General features: G+C 39.4%; 2 protein-coding genes across 2 annotated transcripts; both read right to left on the bottom strand.

Annotated features, from left to right (window-relative positions):
• Positions 1 to 3,853: 3,853 nt before the first annotated feature.
• On the bottom strand, positions 3,854 to 6,622 carry ZBTB6 (zinc finger and BTB domain containing 6). Its single transcript, XM_006768605.2, has 2 exons — positions 6,528 to 6,622; positions 3,854 to 5,193 (listed from the first exon to the last, which is right to left on the bottom strand). Exon 2 carries the CDS (start codon positions 5,182 to 5,184, stop codon positions 3,934 to 3,936), a length of 1,251 nt encoding a protein of 416 aa, XP_006768668.2. The 5' UTR covers positions 5,185 to 5,193; positions 6,528 to 6,622; the 3' UTR covers positions 3,854 to 3,933.
• Positions 6,623 to 7,608: 986 nt separating this feature from the next.
• Positions 7,609 to 21,137, bottom strand: ZBTB26 (zinc finger and BTB domain containing 26). The gene is made up of 2 exons (XM_006768606.2): positions 20,958 to 21,137; positions 7,609 to 11,868 (listed from the first exon to the last, which is right to left on the bottom strand). Exons 1-2 carry the CDS (start codon positions 21,113 to 21,115, stop codon positions 10,533 to 10,535), a joined length of 1,494 nt encoding a protein of 497 aa, XP_006768669.2. The 5' UTR covers positions 21,116 to 21,137; the 3' UTR covers positions 7,609 to 10,532.
• Positions 21,138 to 23,774: the final 2,637 nt, after the last annotated feature.

The raw sequence follows: 23,774 nt of genomic DNA, 5'->3' as shown, positions 1-23,774 counted from the left end.
AAAGACTCTATGGAAGCAAACCCACCATGAATTATAAGACATATGGAAAAAGTTTATAAACTATAATGAACTTAACAATAAATATGGTTATTACTGCCTGGAAGACGAAAAAAATACCAATTTTTAAAAATTCAATGGCCACACCAAAGACTATTCTCCCATACATTTTTATCCTTTTCATACTCTTCTATTTATGAAATATATGCCAATCCTATAGGTTCCCAACAATGGTTCATTTGGTTCAGTTTTCCATTCAACTATATAGTGATGGGTGTGTGGGTACGCTTTCCATTTTAAGGATAGTTGTACAGGATCTGAAAAGATTTTTCAAAGGTGGCCTGACCACTCACTATATTTAAAATTACAATCAGAATTTCCCTTCCCTTGCACTCCCTGCTTTATTTTCTCCATTTCCAAAATCTGACATACATTAATTTTGTTCACAAGTTTTGTCTCCCTTCACTAGAATTTAAGTTTCATGAGAGCAGGGATTTTTGTTGGTATACTTAACTTCTAGATATTGTAAGCACTCCATAAGTACTTGTTGAATGAATGAATAGCCAGGAGAAATAGTTTCCTTCTTCAAAATTCATAGATGTACACAAAACACAAAGCTCTCCATTCCCATCTCCAGTTTATTATTTCTTATGTAAACATGTATGATAGTTACATCCAAGGGAAAAAAAAAAGGATTTTCTCTTATACCAAAGTAACAACTACCTCTCCAAGATCTTTTATTCAAAAATGCAGTAAATGAAGAGGCTTAAGACAAACATTTTGCATTTTCCCCATCATATAGAAAAACAAACAACTAAAAGTGAATGTTGAAATGAATAAATTCAACACTTAACTTTGTCATGCCTGCATTTTAAAAAAGATTTTTTTCCAGAAATTGTTTAAGCACATCATGCAAATAGACATTCACCTAGAAATGTTATGAGATCACTCTGTGCTAAATGAACAGGAATAAATAAATAAATAACCATCACTTTCACAAAACACCCCTTCCCCACACGCAAAATATCTCAAAGTGCTTACAAAAAATTTCACAAGAATCTTACAAGGCACACATAAAACTTACACATAGTTCAACCATAATTCTTTTTTAACATCAAAGATAGGTAATTCATAAAAAACAATAGCAAAAAAGTTTACTATTTGTTCACCCACCCCATCTTCATCCCTCCCCAACTAAATTTTACCGTAAAAAGCAAAAATAAGTATTTCAAACACAAACTATCTCTGATAGAAAAATGTCTACAAATGGCCAATCATAGATCAAACAGGAAAGACGATTAAGCACTGCACTATCATGTTCTCCAGTGGGAGAAAAACCACTATTTGCTTTAGAAAAATTCTGTCTCCAATGGAGTGAGAAAATAGTGCAAAAAGACACCAAACTCTCTTTTGCTTTCCCCTCTTCTCTGTTCTTAGGAACTCTGGAAGATTTAAATATAAAATCACAGAATTTTAGACTTGGAAATGATCTATAAGTGATCAAGATCAAAGTTATTATTTTGCATATAAATTTAAGAGAAGCTCAAGAAGAGATGACCTGTCCAATGATACTAACCTGAAGGGTCATGAAGTTGGCTTTCTTATCAAATATGAGAGCTAGATTCTTTAAACTCTCTCTCAGAGTTAAAATTCTATAGAAAATATATTTTTCACAAGTATCACAAAAAGGATAATTAACAGTTATAACAATCAACATGTGATTCATCACAAAATTCTTATAAATGGTACAAAGTATATTACATATTAAAATATGGAAGGGCTTCAACTGATACTAAATATAGCAGAAATGCTACATAGAGCTGAGGTGAGTAGAAGAGGAATAGAACATCTTGAAAGTAAGATGCATTCGGTCAGGCTTCTTTACTAAAAGTGGTTCCTGTCTTTTAGAAGATATTACTTGCCCTGCAATATATTTTAATCTGTGTTATGACAACAAAGTTTTGTGTTAAATGTAGACAAGGCTATTGGAGAGCAATGGCTCATAACACAATCTGAAATATTACTGTAAGTAAAATAACCATATGGTCATGGTTTTGCTTTTGGCACATTTCTGGAAATATAGCATAAAACTCTAAAGATAGTTAAGCTTTTTGTCAACATATAGTAAATAAAAATTGCATTAATGTTAATGACTATTAATAATTAAGAAAACACTAAGATTTCCATCTGTAAACTGTTTATCTAGTGATAACAAGAACATTAATATGTATGACAATTCAGAAAGAAAAGGGAATGGACTACTAACACAAAATGGATGAATCTCAAAGGGCATGATGCTAGGTGAAAGAAGCATCTCAAAAGAGCTCATGCTATGCTTCCATTTCTGACATTCCAGAAAAGGCAAGGTAAGCTGATGAAGAACTATTGGCAGGGTGTAGAGTTAGGAGGAACTGCCTACAAAAGGGTAGCATAAAGGAGTTTAACGGTGGTGATAGAATGTTCTGTATTTTGATTACAGAGGTGGTTGCATAAATCTGTATGTGTTAAGATTCATGAAACTGGCCCTGACCAGTTTGGCTCAGTGGCTAGAGCGTCGGCCTGTGGACTGAGGAGTCCCAGGTTCGGTTCCGGTCAAGGGCATGTACCTTGGTTGTGGGCACATCCCCAGTAAGGGATGTGCAGGAGGCAGCTGATCGATATTTCTCTCTCATGGATGTTTCTAACTCTCTGTCCCTCTCCCTTCCTCTCTATAAAAAAATCAATAAAATAAAGTTAAAAAAAAAAGATTCATGAAACTGTATACCAAAACAAATCATTTAGCAGAGGGGATCACTATTCGAGAAAGGAAACGAGAAATGAGAAGGAGCTAGATATGGAAAGTGTTCCTCTGTCTGATGACATCAGAGATGTCTGCTATAAGTGTTTTGAGCATACCATTCCTATTACCTAGATACAAAATTGACAAAAGGTCAACTTTACTATGTTAACTAGAAGATAAAAGGGTAGCCCAGCCGACATAGTTCAGTGGTTGAGTGTTGACCTATGAACCAGGAGGTCACGGTTCGATTTCCAGTCAGGGCACATGCCTGGGTTGCGGGCTTGATCCCCAGTATGGGATGTGCAGGAGGCAGCTGATCGATGACTCTTTCTCCCTCTCCATTCCTCTCTGAAATCAACAAAAATATATTTAACAACAACAACAAAAAAGGTGTAACAAATACCTTTGGTTAAGTTGGGATTTCTAAAAGTAATTTTTTAGAGCTTCAAACCAATGGTATGTTTTTACTAGCCACAAAATTATTAGATGCCACTGCATTAAATAAAATCAAGACATTTGGGCCTAATGAATAATTTATAAAATACGTATATTAACAAACCATGGAAATAGTATTTTAAGAAAGGTATAAGGAAATTCTGCTATTCCCAAGTGAATATGAATTATGTTCTTTTACATTTTATAACAACAGGTACCTTGGTGTTTAGTTTGCAATCCAAAAGCAGTAGGTTAAAAAATTTATTAGTCCTATCTGATTTTAAAGTGACTAATAATGGATAATAGGATGTTTTAAATTTTATCTTTCCATTATCTTAACTCATTAAAGTTATTACATGGCTAGGTTATTTTATACTTCCATCAACTACATAGATACTCAAAATCTGAATATGGAAATTCTGCTGGATCCGCTGTCATTAGACTCAATAATATTTAAAAGAACAGTATTTCTCTAGGTATACAACTGGGACTTATATAACACAAGATGTGAGATAGCATTCCATCAGCTTTATCATGTCTCCCACACTTTGGAACTCTTAGTTTAAGTTCAGAAAGAATACTGTACAGGCAGACCAAAAATAAGACCCAAAGATGAGGAGGAAAACAGTATTACAAATGTTGCATTTCTACAGAAAGACTTGCCTAACATAACTTCCATAGCAAGGTGTGATTCTACTTATAATAGATTTTGTTTTTTGAGATCATGAATAGGTATTTTTTTCACCACTGCTCCGGCCATGCACAGAGGTCACATGCTTTTTCAGGGCAGATTTGTGCTTGAAATCCATGTCACAACACTGGCATTTGTATGGCCGATCCCCACTATGTATGTTCAAGTGGTCCTGCAACGTGCTTTTAGCGGTAAATGTCTTCAAGCACACAGTACACTGAAAGGGCCGTATGCCCATGTGCCCTCGAATGTGCCGGTTGAGATTTTTCTTCTGTGTAAATGTTTTCCCACACTGTAGGCACAAGAACAGTTTATGCATCTTAAGGTGGCGCAGATAATTTTCAACATGAAGAAATCCTCGTGGACACCTGGGGCACTGGTGCCTCAGTGAATAAATATCTTCCAGGTTCTGAATCTCATTTGCTGTTCCATGACTTCCTTCAGTATTCCCACAAAATGAGCCCTGATCTTGGTTCCCAGGAACTTCTGCCACCCTGCTCTCAACCGTAGAATTGATCAGTGAATGCTGTGTTTCAGAGAAATACATGCTTGCTTTTGAAGAGGTACAAGGCTGTGAAAACTGCCCATTTTCTACACCATCGGTATTTATAGATTCCACACGGAGGATACAAATTTCATTGTCTTTAAAACCTATATCAACTGAAGACAGCTCTGGTGACTTCATTTCCTGTCTCTCTGACGTCAAGCTCTCTACTGTAGACTGCAACACATTGCTTTCCTCTTCTTTAACGTGGAAATCTATGTTTACAGGACTATCTTCTGAAATTTCGATGATCTCACAGTCCTTATCTGCATTTTCTTCCTCATTTTTAACATCTGGGTTAGAGGATTGACACAGGTCGGTATGTTGATTGTTGTTTTTCATAGAAAGGTCAATTTCCAGGTATCCTGACAAAGCTTCTGTGCACTTTTCCACAATGTGAACCATCTGAAGGTAACTAGCAGCAGTCAAGTATTTCAAAAGCTCTTTCCTTTTCACTTCAAGTGCTCCAGTATAGCAAGAGAGCAACAATTTTCTGCCAACTTCTGCACTCTGCAAGATGGTAATTCTGACATGTTTTGACTGTGTGAGTAAAAACTGATCTCTCATGAAAGTGGAGCAAGCAGCAAATATCACCTTGTGCCCCTGGAACTCAGTGTCATTAATATAAATTGATACATCACAAAATAAATTCTGCTGTCTCAAGAGATTCATTTTCTGCAAGACTGCATCTCCTTGCTGTTCGAACTGGAAGTGCAGAACATCAGACTCCGCAGCCATGGTCAAAATCTAAGCAAAATATAATACAAACATTGCTGTAAGGATAAGGAATGCTTTCCTACACTGTGCTAGTAAAAACAAACAGAATTTTAAAATCCCAAACCTGAACTGGGTAAAAGAATACTCAAATTTTAATCTGGGTGCTAAGAATAAACTTCAGAAAATTAAACCTCAAAATCCAAAAAAATTAAAACGCATTTCTCTCTGATCTTGTGGCACATTTTTTACATTTTTGTTACAGCATTTATATTATATTGAATTGTAGTTAACAGTTTCTGTATTTTTCTCCTTGGCTAAATTTATGTGCCTTGTATAGTTAATGCCACTACTAAATGGCTGTAAGTTTCCCAAATTAGAAACCTTAACGTAATCTCCAAACTTTAGACTCCCCATCACTACTGCAGGTCTTTATTCTGTTCACCTGGACCACTGCCATGTCTTCCAAAAGTTCTCCTTGATACCAGTCTCTGATATTCCAAACTACCCTACTGAGTGCCACCAAAATTGACATCTTTTATTTATTTTTTTAAAAATATTTTTATTGATTTCAGAGAGGAAGGGAGAGGGAGAAAAAGATAGAAACATCAATGAGGAGAGAGAATCACTGATTGGCTGCCTCCTACAACCTGGGCATGTGCCCTCCACCGGAATTGAACCCGGGACCCTTCAGTCCGCAGGGCAATGCGCCATCCATTAAGCCAAACTGGCTAGGGCAAATTGACATCTTTTAAAACTTTTCTCCCCCCGCCCCGTCTCCAGCTGTCCTCTACCTACGGGACATCCTAACCTTTTTAGCAAATAAAAGGTCACTCATGATTGGACCTTAAGCACCTTTATAGCTTTATCTTTTCTCCACTCTTTTTCATGGAAGTCTCTTTGATATTCATATTTTCACCATTGCCCAGGCAAGAAGACCCCCGAATGCACCTTTGCACGTGTTACGCTCCAGTTACTTTTTCCAGCCAGCGATTTGGCTCCTTTAAGGCCTAAATCAAGTAAGGCTTCCTAGACGCCTCCTGTCTCCCCCTTAAGAGTCGGTTGCCCTCAGAGCATCACGAAACAGCGCCTCGTTCAGCCGAGTTCCTGCAGCGAACGCCGGGGACCGGCACAGAGCAGGAAGAGCTTAGGGAACGTCTGCGGAATTGAACCGGGGTTCCCCGTGGCCGGGAAGAGCCGCCAGCTTGCCACCGGTCTTCCTGAGCCAAGCCCACCAGGACCAAGGCCCTGTCGACCAGGTGGTGACAGGACCAGCCCAGCCACCGCCGGGCAGCACCCAGCTGCCCGACTCCTCCTCCTCCTCGTGGGGCTTCCCCACCCGTCGCGTCTCCCTGGCGCTCACTCACCCACTCGGAAAACCAGAACCGACGTTTCCTCAGCGAAGCACCCGGACCGGAAGGTGGGCTTAGTCTGGAAGGAAATACATCCGGTGTCAACCACCTTGACCCCGCAGGGGGCGGGCTGAGCATACCGGAAGGACATTCTGAGACATCCTCCATTCCTCACTCCCCCACCCCTGCGGAATGACAGAAAGACGCCCAGTGCCGGTAAATCCCATTTCTCCTGTCCCTGATCAGTACGGGAGCCAATTCCCCTTCTGAGTTCTCCCCAGCCTCCGACTCGCAGGAGGCTTGTGAAGTTGGGGTACAGTGCGTCCATCAGAATACCCAGCGCCGGGACCACCGGGAGGCCCTCGCGGATTATGGCCAGGTCCTCTCCTTTTACTGGGCCGCCTTCAATTTAAAAGGTGACGGAGGAAGGAGAGGAGACTGCCATGGGGATCAGTATCCGAGATTGCCTAGCTAATGCGCCATCAGGATCTGGCCCCAACCTCTGGATCTCTCTTCCTTTACTCTATCGCTTCCTTCTGACCTTCACCCCCCGCCCCGCCCCACGTTTTTGGGCAAACCCAAGCCTCTCATCTACTGTTTCCTCCCATATGCCCAATCCCGCCTCCCACTTACCCTTCAAAATCCCCTCATCCTTAAGGCCACCAGGAGCTGCCTTGGATTAGCTGGCTCCTCGTTGGGAGCCTGACAAGCCAACCCTTTGGCTGCCTTCATTATTGCAATCATCATTCCTGTATTGAAATCTGCGTCCCATCTAAGCAGAGGTACTTGGGGCAGTGCCTTACCGATCTTTACATTCCCCAAGACTAGCACTCAGTAGGCATCCAAGTATTTGCCAAATGAAGGAATTTCTGAACCAGCTCTTAAAAGCAGTTGCTTTACCCCTTAGTCAACAGGCTCTCATTTAAGTAACTGACCCTAGAAACAATTTCTGGTTAACTCATATTTGGTTCTGAAGCCAAGCTCAGCATATTTTATTAATATGTTTTAAAGAATAGGAATGAAGTATTCCTGTATTCAAATTCAAGCAATTGAAAAGGAAAGGAGGGGAGAAAAAACAAACTACTCACACCAGAGCTTTAATTGTCACACTTTTATTAAGGAAACTTCCCCATAATAAGTGAAGAGGTAGTTCATAGTATGTCTAACATACAACAGGTTTAAAACAGCTATTCACCAGCTGAAATAAAATGTTCTAGGTTGTTTTTTTAGGACAATATTTAAAAGTAGTGACACTGGTCACCCTCCACTTACAGATTTTCTAAAAAAGAAACTAAAACAAATTAAAACCACATCTGATTTACCTCAGAGCTGCTTCGGTTTGGAGTTTGTCTTTAAAATTAAATAATAAATAAATAACTGTGATACAGTATCTTTTTTAAACCAACTACGGTAAAGAGTGTTCTCCCCTTTTTAGTTTTCCTGGGGATCCATAAAATACAAATGCTGAATAACTAATGTTTTTAAAAATCTTCCTCTATAAAACTTACTTGATATCAATAATTTGACCACTTTGCAATACAATCTAAGAAACATGTATAAGCAAAGAAGGAGAAAAGTAAAATCCCACCAAAATTAAGAAAATGTGTCACAGAAACGGAACACCGCCCCAGCCAAGAGGTTTGCAGTACAAAAGGTGAGAACTATAGCTTTTACAGATACAAAACTATCTAGATGCTGACTTTAAGTGATCAAAAAAATCAAGGCAGTTTCCTTTATTACTCTTAGTTTAAAATCAAATTGATATCTTAGCTCCCTAAGACTACACGAAACTGTAAGATCTGTGAGAGCAGGGATCATTGCAATCTTACCTTCATATCCTCATCATCTAGCATAGTGCCTGGCAACAGTAGGTGCTCAATAAATGATTCTTGAATGACTAGATGAACCCAGCAATAGTCTCCAACCAAAGAGAGCAATCTATTTTGAACCCATGACTTTTAGTCTTCAAACCAGTAAGAAAAACAGGACATGAATATAAACAAAGGAAGCACTCCAACATGAAATTTCCATGACAAAATGATGTTCAAAGGAAATAGTGACTTGTTGGTTAACATGGCAATGTCACACTGTTGCAGAGAACTGGTACTCTGCCTGGGTCACATAAAAACTGGAATGCTTGGTAGCATCATTAGACCATATAATGAGTGACCTTAGGCATAAGATACCTGTCTTATCACTCAATTTTATTCTCATTTTAAATCTTTTAACAAAAGGTAGAAATAATACCTCAAGTCAGATTCACATGTAAATGTATCAAATTATAACAACTTTAAGAATTCCCTGACTACTCAAGTTAAACCTAATTTTTGGTTTATCGGTATATGCACTCTCATAGCTCAAACATGAAAACAAAATCTTGATGGAAATTAAATAAACACTGTTTCCAGACAAAATCAGTTTCACATTTAGATCCTTCTCACATTTATTCTTATTTGTCCTTTCCCTCTCTAATACCCAGCAAATCAGTCACTTGCTTGGGAAGAATGTAATATTTATTCTAACTAAAAAATAACAAAAATAAATCCTCCTGTGATATTTTGTTTGCAAAATCCAGGCTGTCTTAGAAAGCCAATAGGGATTCACAAAGGTGAGCTTTTTGCTAATGTATTCTTGATTATGTACTAGATCTTTTTAAGCCAAGGGATAGTGAGAAAAAATGAGGAGACATTAGCTCATATTTAGTCACTTATCTTATTTGGCCAACCTTGGCCAGGCCACCTCTTTGGGCTATTAATACCCCAACTTAAAAAAAAAAAAAGAGAGGTGGAGTAAATTATCTCTTAAGACTCTCTAAGGACTCTAACACTTCTATTACCTATGTCTAACTCATGGGTCAAAAACTAATAAGACTCAAAATTTTATTTCTGAACTACAACACACAGTTGTTCTGTTTTACCATACTTGGAAGATCAACTTTGTATTAGCGATCTATCAAACATAGCAAGGTGGGGCTATCGGAATATCTGAATGCAACAGCCTGGTTGCTCATTCCACGAACCATTTTTTTCATCCATTTTAGAAATTAGGGTGCATGAGAAAATGAGAATTCAGAGACTCTTAGAATACACTGAACAAAACTCTGAAGCCCAAACACCGTTCTGATGGCTAAACACCTCTCTGATAGCTAACTTGTAAAGCAGAGTCCAAAGACTGACTCCTAAATAGCTTCTTTTTAGAGAGACTATTACACTTCAGCACATTTTAAGTATGCTTAGAGCATCCTGACTTAAAAAGCATCAATAAGTTACACATGAATAAGGTTTGGCTTCTTTTGAGGAAGACATCTCATGTTAAATTGTTGTACGAAGGTACTTCTATTCTTTGTTGATTATGCTCCTCATGGTGATACCTAACTATGCCTGCAGGTGTTGCCAGAAAGATTGTACTCTGGTCTATGTGAACAATTCCGTGACATAAAGTTGGGGGCCATAATGCTGTTGAAAAGAGTGCTGAACAACTTAAAATACTTCTTTATAGCCAGTTCCAAGAAAAGTACTAACGGTAGGGAGTCATTCATTCATAGATGAATTATAAGTAGGCAACCAGAAGTTCTATCATATAGTCAGGCCAATAGCAATATCACTTTATATCTTAGCCTATTTTCTGCCAAAGAAAAATATTATTCACTTCTCTTAGCATAGCATCCATTAGTGGATTGCAGGTGATGTTATTAACTTGTTGGTGCCTTCCGAATGTGTCCAGTGAAAAGCCTAAAATGTGTCAGTCTAAAACATAAGTCAATGTTAGGTAGACAAATGGAATATTCCTTGGGAAAGGAAGACAGGCATCACAAGATAATTCAAAACAGAAAATGGGAGAGGGCAAAAGGAAGGCAAGACCACTCCAAGTGGTAAGTTGCCTGGTCTGTTAGTACTTTGATTCATTCTACAACCTGCACAGAGGCTTTGGAGAAGTCAAGCTAGCAAAATCTCTTCTAAAAACACTCAAGACTATTGCCACGTTTTCAGTCACTTCTAGTTTTGAGCATAAAGCCCCTACTCAGTTCACACAAGTACTATCATTCCTTAGGTTCAGGACAGCTTGGGCCAGTTTACCTGCATCCAGGACCTGTGTTGCATCAGGCTGTGGCTGACACCCTTTCGAGTCTGTAACTGTTGTACATGCAAAAGAATCAAAATCCACTGTGAGGTCTTGCACATTTCTCTCATTGGCATTATCAAAGCTGTTTTTGCCATGCAGCTGTTTAAGGTGTTTCCTCAAAACTGGCTTATGTGCAAAAACCATGTCACAATAGTTACACTTATGGGGCTTATCTCCACTGTGAAGGTTAAGATGATCCTGTAAGGAACACTTCTGAGAAAAGGTTTTCCCACAGATCTTACACTGGAAAGGTTTAATGCCGGCATGCACACGCATGTGTCGATGAAGGTTGCCTTTCTGAGTAAAAGTCTTGCCGCAGAGTAGACACATAAAGAGTTTGTGCATTTTTAAATGGTTGGCGTAGTTCTCCAGGTGACGGAACACCCTGGTACACTTTGGGCATTGATGATGCCACTGTAGGCCTTTGTCTACACCTCGAATATTAGGCCCAAAGACATCTTTTGAGGCCAAGACGATGTTATCACTGCCTGTGTAAGAGAGGGCATAATTGTGGAGATGGTTTTGTTCTATTTCACTTACTCTGTTTTCCACAGTTGAATTTATCAGGGAGTGCTGGGGCTCTGATGAATGTAAAGCAGTGGGTTCAGAAGAAATAAACTGGTTCTGATCTTTTTTACTTCTAACCTCTGATACATCCCCAATAGATTCTACCTTAACAATCTGAATATCACTGTCCTCCATATCCATACTGTCTTCAGATGGATGAATACAAGGTGAGTCCTGCTTTGGGGAGCCTCTGGCATCTCCCTGCTGTTCTTTTGACTGGGGAGAAGCACTCTGTGGTTCACATCCCTCTTTACTATCCAGTGGTTGTTTTGGCTTTATAAACTTCCACAAGGCCTGTGTGCACCGTTCTACAATGTGGCTCATCTGAAGAAAACTCGCAGCAGTCAAGTAATTTACCAGTTCCATCTCAGGGAATTCCAGCACACCACTATAACAGGATAAGAGCAATTGTCTCCCCACTTCGGAACTCTGCAATATGGAGATTTTCACCTCTCTGGAATCATTCAGTAAAAACTGGTCTCTTAAGAAGGGGGAACCTGCAGCAAACACAATTTTATGCCCCTGTACCTCAATATCATCTATGAGAACTGTAACATCACAAAATTTATTCTCTTCTCTTAATTTGTTCATTTTTTGTAACATTGAATCTCCATAATTTTCAAACTTGAAGTGAAGGAGATCTGATCTTTCAGACATTTTGGCAGACCTAAAGAACAGAAATGTAAAAAGGATGAATTTAAGAAAATTCAAACAATGAAGAAACCTGAATTTTCTTTCCAAAACCAAATTTGTGTTATCATGTCTGTTTCTATGTATCCAAATGAAATTTGCCTTGAAAGAGGAAACAGTATAACAGCTTTCACAGGCTGTTGAAAATTACTCCTTGTCAACATCAAGTGTCAACTGCACCTGAGGAGTGGACTTGTATCAGTATAAATAGCTTGGCATTCATTCAAATTTTAAAGATACAGGAACAGTACTTGAGTTATTCCATGCGCATTTTTTTTCTTCACAAATGAGAATTCTTTCAGGAGTCAAAAAGAAACTAAAACATCCCAGCAAGTAATAATGACATAACTATTTTCTTTTGCCATGACACTGTGAACCCACTTCTTCAAAGACAAAACACTGCTCTTTTGCTTTGTATTATAAAGAACTGCAATGACATTGCTTGCACCATTCCTGGGTAAACCGTCTTCTGTTTAAAAGGATGTGTATTTATTCATACAAGTATTTCTACAATAAAATGAAAGTTACAGACCTAAAGGGATAATGTATATTCTGTGCACTGGACAAATCTAATTCTTCTTGAGAAACATTTCTTGATATAGAAAGGAAATAAAATATTTGATATAGAAAAAACATAAACCACTTGGTGGGAATCGGAGTAAGATAAATATATAATTAATTTTTACTAGATTCTGGTCTTTCTTCTTTACCCAACTTTATACATCATTATTCATCAACTGGACAACTAGAACAGACTCATACATGTTCCTTGGTTTCCTGGTTCTATTCCTTTTAATCCAACTCCTACATCACCACATGACATCTTTAGAAAACACAGTTCTGATTATATTCAACCCCTACCTAAAGTCCTGTGATTGCCCATTGTCTTGTGGATAAAGACCAACCTCTTGAGTATAAATTTTTAAGTAAACTAATAATAATTAAGATAAACATTGGCATAACACATTCAACTATGGAGAAGGTGTCTTTGCCAAAATTCTCTGCAAATCTGTCCCTTTATAGAAAAAATAAATATGGAAAAAGTCCCCATACTCTGATTCCATACTCTCTAAATAATTTTCTGGTAACTTGGCTTCCTGTGTGTATCTCTAAAAGGAAGGATGAATTAGCTTTGCCACCAGCCATTGTAAAAATAATAAACTGGCATTCTCTGTCTATATACCAGTCTCCAGTGAGATCAGTAGAATATCAGCTATACCTTGAGAAATAGCTTTATAATTTCAGTCCATCAATAAATTCACCTTGACTTTTGAGCATTCATCAACTCTGTAGTTGAGAATTATATAAGACAACCAGCTGCTCTTGGCCACATTTGGATCTTAAAGCCCAATATTTATAATTTTACCTTCTACAACACTGACCTGCAAAGGTTCATAGAAAACCAGCTCCTTAAGGCAGAGTCTAAGTCTTCTTTTAAAAATATATTTTATTGATTTCTTTTTTTTTTTACAGAGAGGAAGGGAGAGGGATAGAGTTAGAAACATCGATGAGAGAGCAACATCGATCAGTTGCCTCCTGCACACCCTCTACAGGGGATGTGCCAGCAACCAAGGTACATCCCCTTGACCGGAATCGAACCTGGGACCCTCAGTCTGCAGGCTGACGCTCTATCCACTGAGCCAAACCGGTTAGGGTTTAAGTCTTATATTGCTCAGTGCCTGGTGCATGATGGCATTCTACTGACTCCAAGCCTTAGCACAGTTATTTCTTTAGTCTAGAACACTGCTCCTAGCCAATTCTGACTTTATTTCATCTGAGAGGCCCTTCCCTGACCCTTTAGACCAGTGGTTCTCAACCTTCCTAATGCCGTGACCCTTTAATACAGTTCCTCATGTTGTGGTGACCCCCAACCATAAAATTACTTTCGTTGCTACTTCATAATTGTAATTTTGCTACTGTTATGAATCGTAATGTAAATATCTGATATGCAGGATGTATTTTCATTGTTACAAATTGAACATAATTAAAGCATAGTGATTAATCACAAAAACAATATGTAATTATATATGTGTTTTCCTATGGTCTTAGGCGATCCCTGTGAAAGGGTCGTTTGACCTCCAAAGGGGTCGCGACCCACAGGTTGGCGACCCCCAGGTTGAGAACCGCTGCTTTAGACTAACAGTTTTCTCTACTGAACCATTGCTTGGTACTTCTAGCATAACACTAAAAATCATTTGTTAAATACTTGTTCCTTCCCCTCCAAACTGCAAGCTTCATGGCATTAGACAGAAACATCTCCATACTGTTCAACAGGCTAATGTTGGGAGCATCCATCTTCTAAAGCCAACCACTTTTTCCTTTTGCTTCAAATTATACTTATTGTAGCCACAATACTGGTCAAACCCTCTTCTGTTCAAATTGATGTGTTCTCCTGCCACCTAATACTGTACTAACCACACAGCAGTGCTCAGGTTGTGTTTGTTAAACCTACAGGATTTGTTTGGCTGTGGTAAGAAGGAAGAATTGCTGTTAGGAAGACCAGCTCAGCATCTGCGGAAGCATTACAGGTCTGAGGCCATGGAGCTTAGGAAGGAATGAAAATGGGAATACAGAGCAAAGAAAAACAACAAAAGCTATTTCATAGAACTTGGTAATTTACTGGATACAGAGAATGAAAAAAAGGAATGTGCAAAGGGTCTAAGTGTACAAGTCCAGCTAAATGAAACTGTCATTGAAAGAAATTTAGGAGGGAGAACTGGTATGGTGCAGGTATATTAACAAAAATATACATAAGATGTAAAGAAGCAAATGTTTCATCAGAGAAAATATGGTGAATATCAGATAAAAAGGAATAAATCTAGGAGATACAGGAAATATATCAGTAAAGAAACAGCAAAACTGTATTATCACTGGTCAGTGTTAGCAAATACAGTAGCTTAATATATTCATTCTGGAAAGAGCAAATGTTCCAATTGAAAAACAGAATTTTAAAAATGGCTATTGTTTCAAATAACCAAACAAAAGGGGTATTCATTTTTAGAGTTTGGCTTGTCCTTAATCTACCCTCTGGTCAGTATGTTCCCACTCACACCCCAAAATGAGCATTAACGGCTTCCATCTGTAGTGTGACAGAACTCACAATACTTCATTGTTCCTTGGAGCTCCAAACATGAGGAGCTGGAAGTTCCCTTTACTCACTCCTATCCATCAGTCTCAATAAACTTACCAGGAGGAACAGCCAAAGAGGTATTCAGGAAAGTGCTCGCATTGAATAAAAAAGACATTTTATTCCGTTTAAGAAGTTTTCAATAATATGTGTCAGCCCACTCTATTGTTTCCCGTTGATAAACTCTTACTTCCAGGCCACAGTTTATCCCTTAATTGTTTCCTGTCACTAGTTTCTCTTTCCAATAGACTGTTAATTATTTGAGGGCAAAGATCAATTGCTACTTTTTACACAGATCATTCAACAAAACACAGCAGAATAATAAAAGTTTCTTAATAAACTTTAAAATTATTAACATAATTTGAAATTATTATTGAGTGCCTTGGGGAAAATTTCTTACGAGGGTTTATTTCCAAAATATTTTTGATAATATAAAACTAAATTTTAAAAAAGCCTTTTTTTTTACTTTTTAAAAATGACAAAATGAAAGGAAATAATTGTGTTTCTTATAAACTGGCTTAATTTTATTTAAGAGTTAAGAATTAAAGGAATAGTAGTTAATCTTTACTGAAACCTTGCTAATTTTACAGAAATCTTGCAATGTACCAGGTATAGGCTAAGTGCTTTACCAATATTGACCCATTTAATCCTCAAAATCCCTGTAAGGTAGGTATTATTATTTCTCCCACTTTACAAATGAGGAAACTCAAGCTTGGAGAACATAAATAACTTCCTCAACTTAAGAGAGGTAGAAAGTGTTAAATATTAGAGTGAAACTTGTGCCCAAGCTTCGTGATGCCAAAATGTGTCCAACTAGGCTAGCTCGTTTTATAGGAATAATGTTAACTGTGGAACTGTTCAAATTTCCCTCCTCATATCCATTCAGCTGGATGCTTATGATTTATATGCTTTTGTGTATTTACTTCAATAAAAGGCTTATGTTTAAAAACAAAAAGTACAACTTAAAGTCAAATCTGTGTCAAGTCTAGAGGACCTTAATATTAATAGTGATTTATGTATTAGTCTCATCCCTGATTGCATTTTATACCCTTACCCTTGTTTTATCTTGTTTTCTCACCTATTTTAACTGTTATTTTTCCATCTTTTGTGTATTTATCTTTTTAGACTGAAACAATTCAATTTGCAAATAAAACAGAATAAAAATTACAAATACATTGGATTTACAGAGTCCTCAACTGTAGTTAACATTTTAGTACAGTAATTATTCATACTTTTCATAAAAACCACTCATATAATTCTAGATTATGGCAGAGCTTCTAGTAACTGGAAGAAATAATTGAGCAGGTACAATTGGTCACCACATCCTGTTGATTCTTTCCTCAGAATGATTTCAAAATTCTCTCTATTCTTTTTTAAAATATATTTTTATTGATTTCAGAGAGGAAGGGAGAGAGAGATACATAAATGATGAGAGAGAATCATTGATTAGCTGCCTTCTAGACACCCCCAACTGGGTATGGAGTCCACAACCTGGGCATCAGACCTGACCGGGAATCGAACCATGATCTCCTGGTGGTTCATAGGTTGATGTTCAACCACTGAGCAACACCAGCTGGGCACTCTCTCTCTCTCTCTCTCATTATTGCCATAGTTCTGGTCCTAATCATCTATTGCTTAGATTACTTCAATTAAATCTGAATCCGCCATTTCCATCAGCAAGTTTTGAATGACCTATTTCTCAAATATCAATGTAATTCTCACTTAAGATCACTTTCTCTTTGTTTATATTTACATAATTTTTCCATAATTATATCCATGTAACAAATGTGTCAACTGATTTGAAAATTTCCCTTTGTTCATACGTGTAACCAAAAAGGATCAGTGAATACGTATTCCAGGTTAGACAATGTTCACTGGTATGCTCTGAGCAGTGAGAAAATACCCAAGTTTCTTATGTCAAATGCCTCTAATAATTACTGAGAAGGAAAACTTTTCTATCTGTACAATAATCTCCCAAGCTGTATGTCAGTCTGTTTCCTCATCTACCTCATAAAAGTGTCTTTATATTTCAACTTAGCACTCACAACTATTTGGAAATCTTTGTTTATCTCACTAACATCATACGCCATTTTTTAAAGATGTTGTAATATACTACAGCCTTTCTCTCTATAAACCTCAATCCTTTTCTTCTTTTGGGTAACTGTCAGAACACTGCATTCTCCAAGTTTTCACACTTTTGTGTGTTTTCCTCCTTATTATTCTACATAACATATACAGAAATACATCATTTCTGAAAAAATTTTGGACATTATAGATAAAGCCAAAGTCCCCTTTCCCAACTACCTTTCACTCAGTACTCAGCTTGTTCTAAGTTTGGTCCTTAATGACCCTCCCTCTCCCCATTTAACTTTTTTAGTTGGTTTATTTTAAAGAGAGGAAGGGAGGGAGGGAGAGATTTGTTGTTACACTTATTTATGTATTCATTGGTTGATTCTTCTATGTGCCCTGACCTGACCAGAGATGGAACCCACAACCTTGGCGTTCCATGACGCTCTAACCAACTAAGCTACCTGGCTAGGACCCCTTCCTCATTTTAAAAATACTTCTGTATGCCTACCCACAGAAAATATAAAATTATGTTATTAGACATTAACTATCCATATTGTTTGCAACTTTCTTTTCTCATTTATTGTTTTTGAGACCTATATATGATGAATAATTACAGACCTAGTTCATTCTTTTAAAACAGTGGTATAGAAGTGGGTAAGTTACTTAACTACTGGCCTCAGTTTTCCACCAGTCTTTTGCAAGTATGCACAAAAGTATAACAGTACATATAACCTTCACAACTTAGTCCTTGATTTTTTCCTGTGTTTTATTTTTTTCAAGGCTTACTTCCTCAGAAAGCCTGTCTGGTTTCTCAATGTTTTATTACATTCTCTATTTTAAAAATTCCTAAATCCTCACCTTCAAGGCCAACCTTAACCAAACTTAACGCCAGTTCAAGGTACTCAAAATACTTGCCTTAGGCTATTACTGTATCACTTGAAATATATGATGTCTAAACTATTGCATTATCTTAAAATTCAATTAGTCAAAAATAAGAATTTATGGAGAATGGCTCTAAGGAAAGTAGATGTGGAGGCAAAGAAACCTGTTAATATGCTATTACTCAAGCAGATCAAGATAGAAATGATGAGGACTGAACAGAGACAGTAACAATATGGATGGAGAGAAGAAACAGAATTGAGCGTTTTTCCAAACAATCAACTGATGAACTTGGTGACCAAGGGGATGAACAAGAAAGGAAAGGTCAAGATGACACCAAGATATTTGGCTAGAGTGACTGGATGTCTTTAAGAGTGCCATTCAATAAGCTAGGAAATACTGGAGGGGGTGATTATGGATCTGGTCTTAAAATGTTTAGTCAGAGGAGCCGGAATGGCATCAAGGGGAAGATCCATTAGCTAGTTCAGTGGTCGGCAAATTGCGCCTCGCGAGCCACATGCAGCTCTTTGGCCCCTTGAGTGTGGCTCTTCCTAAGCCTTAGGAGTACCCTAATTAAGTTAATAATAATGTACCTACCTATATAGTTTAAGTTTCAAAAATTTGGCTCTTAAAAGAAATTTCAATCGTCGTACTGTTGATATTTGGCTTTGGTGACTGAGTTTGCCGACCACTGAGCTAGTTGGATATGAGTCTGAAGTTGAAGAGGAGACTAGATTATAGATAGTAAGTGATAGATGAAAGCATGATATACATTGACCTAATTGTGAAAGAAATGGACCTAAAATGGCACAGATTGAAAGAAGATCTAAGACAGGAGGAAAGAAATAAAAAAGAAATACATAACAAATATAAAACCATTACTTACCTTCTTCTCAATCTGGATCACTTTCCAAGCCTCTCCATTTTTTACCAATGAGCTTACCTTTGCTTAAAATTTCCTTTGACTCCCATATTTAGTCACTGCTTACTTTAGTAGTATAAAACCATGGATTCTGGAGCCATATTTCCTAGGTTCAAAACCCTGCTCAACCACTTACTAGCTGTGTGACCTTGGGCAAGTTATTTAACCACTTCTGTGCTTCCATATACCCAATGTCAAATAGTAATATTACTTCATAGAGTTGTTATGGGAAATTAAATTCATTTTAAAGTAAATTAAATTTAAAGATTAAGTTCATTTAAAAAAAAAAAAAGAAGCTTAGAACAATACCCGGAACAAGCTCTATAAGCATTCCTTAGGTAAATAAACAAATAAAGCCTGTAAATTTTCTCTGGGAAAGCCTTCATATGTGGCCTTTTCTCATTCTCTTTTAACAACCAGTTGAGAACTCCATTATTTCATATATCATCACCTCATCACTCTGCTAAAATTGCTTTTTGAAGGATCATTAATGATTTTTTAATACAAAAAATTCAATCTTTCCCCCCCTCATTCCCCAAACGCTTTGCATGAATTGGTCCAGTGGCTTCCTTCTCAATATTCTCTTCTCTTGATTTCTGGGTCTTTTGGGTTGTAAGAACTTTATATTCTTATGCTTTATCCCCTAAGTCTGCTTCTGCTGCTACACCAACTACTATTTCATAATGCAACCATTCCCCAAATTATTCCCATCAATATCAATATCTTCCTGTTGGCAACTATTCCCATAGCTTCCACCTCTATGCAGATAACTCAAGCCTTTACCTCTAGCCACAATATTTAGGCTAAGCTGCAGATTTGCACTTCAACTATACACTGGAAAGTTCCACTAGACCTCTAATGCAACATATCAAAAAAATAAATTTTTAATCTACACTAAGCTTATGGCGTTATTGCTGACAATGGCATCAATGTTCTTCAAATATCAAAAGCCTAAAACCTGGGAATCAGCTTGGCTACCTCTTCCACCCTCAAAAGCCAATTTACTATGGAGTCTTCACACCATTCACTATAGCACACTTGCTTGCTTTCCAGTAATACCTTCATAACTCGATTTCAGGACTTCAGTACTACTAAGCTGATGTCATTACTCCTTAAAACACACACACACACACACACACACACAACCTCCCATAAGTATACCTAGATTTTAGCTACAGAGTTCAGAATCAGTCTATAGAAATTTCTATTCTATAGACTGATCTCCAGAATAATATGGCTTTCTATAGTGCAACTTTGTATCATTCTCCTCCTTAAAATTCTGAAGACTATCCACCTCCTTTAGGATTGAACCTTTCACTATTTGGACCTTGGTCTACTTTCCCAATCTCACATCTTATACACACACAAGGACGCCCCCCTCCCACCTCCCAATTTCCTCCTCTCCCCACACAAGTTATGCTCAGTCATCCTTTCAAAGCATTGCAACTGTTTCTTCTGCCTGAAAAGCGCTTCACCTGATGTTCAAGAAGTCTAATTCAGAAGTCACTTTCTCTCTTCAGCCTTCCCAGCAGCTGCCCCTTGAGCAGTTCACACATGTATGACTCATACATACTCGATTGTAGGAGCCCTTATTTGTTTATATGTGGCTCCCAAACTTGACTATAAAAACTGGAACGGCATCTTACGAATCCCCAGTGCCTGGCACAGCGCCAGTCATAGAAAAGGTGCTGCAGCCAGCAGCTGATGCGCAGGAAACCCCGGCAGAAGGAAAACCCCATAGTGCTTCCCGCGGGCTGGCACCAAGGCCTGGCCAAAGCCTCCGCTCTGGCTCTTCCTACAAGAAACCAGAGTCAGGCGTCCGAGCCAACTGCTGGGACCTCGGCCGGGGTCGCAGGAGGAGGTCCCGGGAGCATCCTTAAAAACTCCGGAGGAGGGAAGGGAAAGGGGCGGGGCGCAGCGTGGGCTGGGCCAAGGGCTCCTTAAGTCCCCCCGGGCCTAGGCCAGCCCCTCGGCTCCCATCACGTCCTGGCCCATCGAGGGCCCCAAGGGGCTCCATCCTGAGAGACCCCGTCCCCCTGCCCGGTTCTCTGGCCGCCTCCGCACTTACAGACCCAGGGGAAGGCCACGGTCAGTATCCGGCACCACCAGGAGCTCCGGCCCCTCGGGGCTCCGGAATGGGGGAGGGGCAGGGAACCCGAGCCAAAGGGGGACCCAACGGAACCGGAAGGGCAGCCCTCGCGGACAGGGACGACTTCCAGGTCCCATGGTCCTCTCCGCCAATCGGAAGGCTCGAAAGGCGACGGGGCCGCGAGAGGGACTTTCCACGCGGAGGGCGGATCGAGTGCTTTGGGCTCCAGGTGCAAGCGGTTACTCCTGGAGTGACGGGAGGTGCGGGGGTTCCTTAGCGTTTGGGGTTCTGGCTTCTCAGCGGCTCCTTTCCAGCTGGACCTCGACCTGCCTACATGGTCCTGGTCTGCAGGGGCCTGGAGGGCGCCTCCGCCCTGAAGCTTCGGTAAGTCTCGCCGAGGGATGTGGATTCGCCTTATGGGGGGCCCTGAAAGCAAGTTCGCTCTCCTTGCTTTGGGATGTGGGTGTTTCCCGGGGGCCTCGCATTCCCGTGGCTTCCTTTATGTGCTGCGTGCTGACCGTTTTCCCAACTTTCTCTTGCCAGCCCAGACGGCTCTCCTGAGCTCCAGGGCCAACCGCCTACAAGACATCTTCAATTGAATGTCCTAATGGGAATGTAGCAATGGAGCTTCCGCTCTCCCCGCCTCCCCCCCCCCAATGTACCTTTTGACCTTATCTCACGTTCATTTGCTTATCTCCTGTGGTCCTTGTATAGGTGAACGGCATCATCCACGACGCAGCCCTGCCGACCAGGAAGCTTGATCGTCCTAGGCTCCTTTTCCTTCTCCTTGCCAATCCAATTGCTCCCTGGGGTCTCCCTACTTGGGGGACGTATTGTGGTAGAACCCTCATAGTTAGTTGTCATTTTAGTAATTTGTAAATGTAAAGTTCTGGGTCACAATGTTGAGTAATCGTCTCCTCTGCTGTACCTAACCGACTTCATTCTTTTGCTTGTGGATAGCGTTTTCTCAGTACTATCGATTGAAAAGACATTTATTTCCCCATTGAATGTTCTTGGCACCTTTGTTGAAAAATCAACTGACTATATATGTGAGGGTTTATTTCTGGGCTCTCTCTTCTATTACATTGAACTATATGTCTGTCCTAATGCCGATAACATAATATTTTTGTTTTTTTAAATATATTTTTATTGATCAGGGAGGAAGGGAGAGGGAGAGAGAGAAACATTGATGATGAGAGTCATTGATTGGCTGCCTCCTGCACGCCCCCTACTGGGGATCGAGCTGGCATCCCAGGCATGTGCCCTTGACTGGACTCCAACCTGGGACCTTTCAGTTGGCAGGCGGATGCTCTATCCACTGAGCCAAACCAGCTAGGGCAGTAACATAATGTTTTAATTGTTGCAGTTTTGTTGTATGTTTTTTGTTGTTAATCTTCCCCCTAGGATGTTTTTTGTTGATTTTTAGAGTGGAAGGGAGGGAGAGAGGGAAGGGTATAAGTAGAGATTGATTGCCACCTGCACTCTTCCCCACTGGGACCTGGGATCCAAACTGTAGCCCAGGTAAGTAACATCCACCAGCAATGGAACCGTGACCCTTTCGTGTGCTGGCAGACACTGTAACCACTGAGCCACACTGGCCAGGCTGTAGTAAGTTTTGAAGTATGAGTCTTCCAACTTCATTCTTTTTCGAGATTGTTTTGGCTGTTCCAGGCCTCCTGAAATCCCATGTGCATTTGAGGGTCAGCTTTTACATTTCTGAAGAAAAGGCTGTTGTAGTTTTGATAGAGATTGTTTTGAATCGAAGGTCACTTTTGGTATTATAGACAACTTAATTTTAAGCCTTCCTGTTCATGAATACAGAATTACTTTCCATGTACTTAGGTCTTCATTAATTTCAGCAATGTTTTCTTTTTTTTAAAATATATTTTATTGATTTTTTACAGAGAGGAAGGGAGAGAGATAGTTAGAAACATCGATGAGAGAGAAACATCGATCAGCTGCCCCCTGCACATCCCCCACTGGGGAAGTGCCCGCAACCCAGGCACACGCCCTTGACTGGAATCGAACCCGGGACCCCTCAGTCCGCAGGGCGACGCTCCATCCACTGAGCCAAACCGGTTTCAGCAATTTCAGCAATGTTTTCTAGTTTTCAGGGTATATAATTATTTTTGACTAGAGACCTGATGCACGAAAATTCATGCAAGAGTAGGCCGTCCTTCCCCTGGCTGCCTGCACCAGCTTCCCTCTGGCTTCCCTCTGTCCCAGTTTTGTCAGGAAGGACGTCCAGAATGATGTCTGGAAGGTGTCTGGTCTAATTAGCATATTACCCTTTTGTTATTATAGACTAGTAGCCCTGCACACGAATCCATGTGCCAGTAGCTTGCTGCCGCCCTCCTATAGCTCTCCGCCTGCTGCCCCACCCTCCTGTAGCTCCCCGACCCTTCATAGCTTGCTGCTCTGCCCGCTCCTGTAGCTCTCCGCTGCCCGCTTGTAGCTCGCTGTCCCACCCTCCTGCTGATCTGGTCAGCGTAATGACCATTTGCATATTGCGTCTTTATTATATAGGATACTATTGTAAGTGGAATTTCTTTCTTAATTTTCTTTTCATATTGTTGATTGCTGATGTGTAGAAACCATTGCTTTTTGTATGTTAATCTTATACCTTGCAACTTTGCTGAATTTGTTTATTAGCTCTAGAAACTTCTTCATTTTCTATATTTATGATTATGTTGCCTGTGAATAAAGATAGTTTCACCTCTTTGTTTTCAATTTGGATGCCTTCTATTTTTTTTCTTTCTTTTTAAAAATAGCTCTGACGAATTTACAGTATACAAT

This window comes from Myotis davidii, unplaced genomic scaffold, assembly GCF_000327345.1.
Source record: "Myotis davidii unplaced genomic scaffold, ASM32734v1 scaffold142, whole genome shotgun sequence".
In the NCBI taxonomy this organism is placed as follows: Eukaryota; Metazoa; Chordata; class Mammalia; order Chiroptera; family Vespertilionidae; genus Myotis; species Myotis davidii.
The sequence above is the reverse complement of the archived record's forward strand: the minus strand, read 5'-3'. Positions and strand labels throughout refer to the sequence as shown.

What these genes read in the sequence shown, in the direction of transcription:
- ZBTB6 (XM_006768605.2), bottom strand. Translation starts at nt 5,184, where the DNA reads ATGGCTGCGGAGTCTGATGTTCTGCACTTCCAGTTCGAACAGCAAGGA.
- ZBTB26 (XM_006768606.2), bottom strand. Translation starts at nt 21,115, where the DNA reads ATGGGACCTGGAAGTCGTCCCTGTCCGCGAGGGCTGCCCTTCCGGTTC. An exon ending in CGTGGCCTTCCCCTGGGTCT is followed by an intron (nt 11,869 to 20,957) that starts GTAAGTGCGGAG and finishes TCTGTTCTTTAG; the next exon opens with GTCTGCCAAAATGTCTGAAA.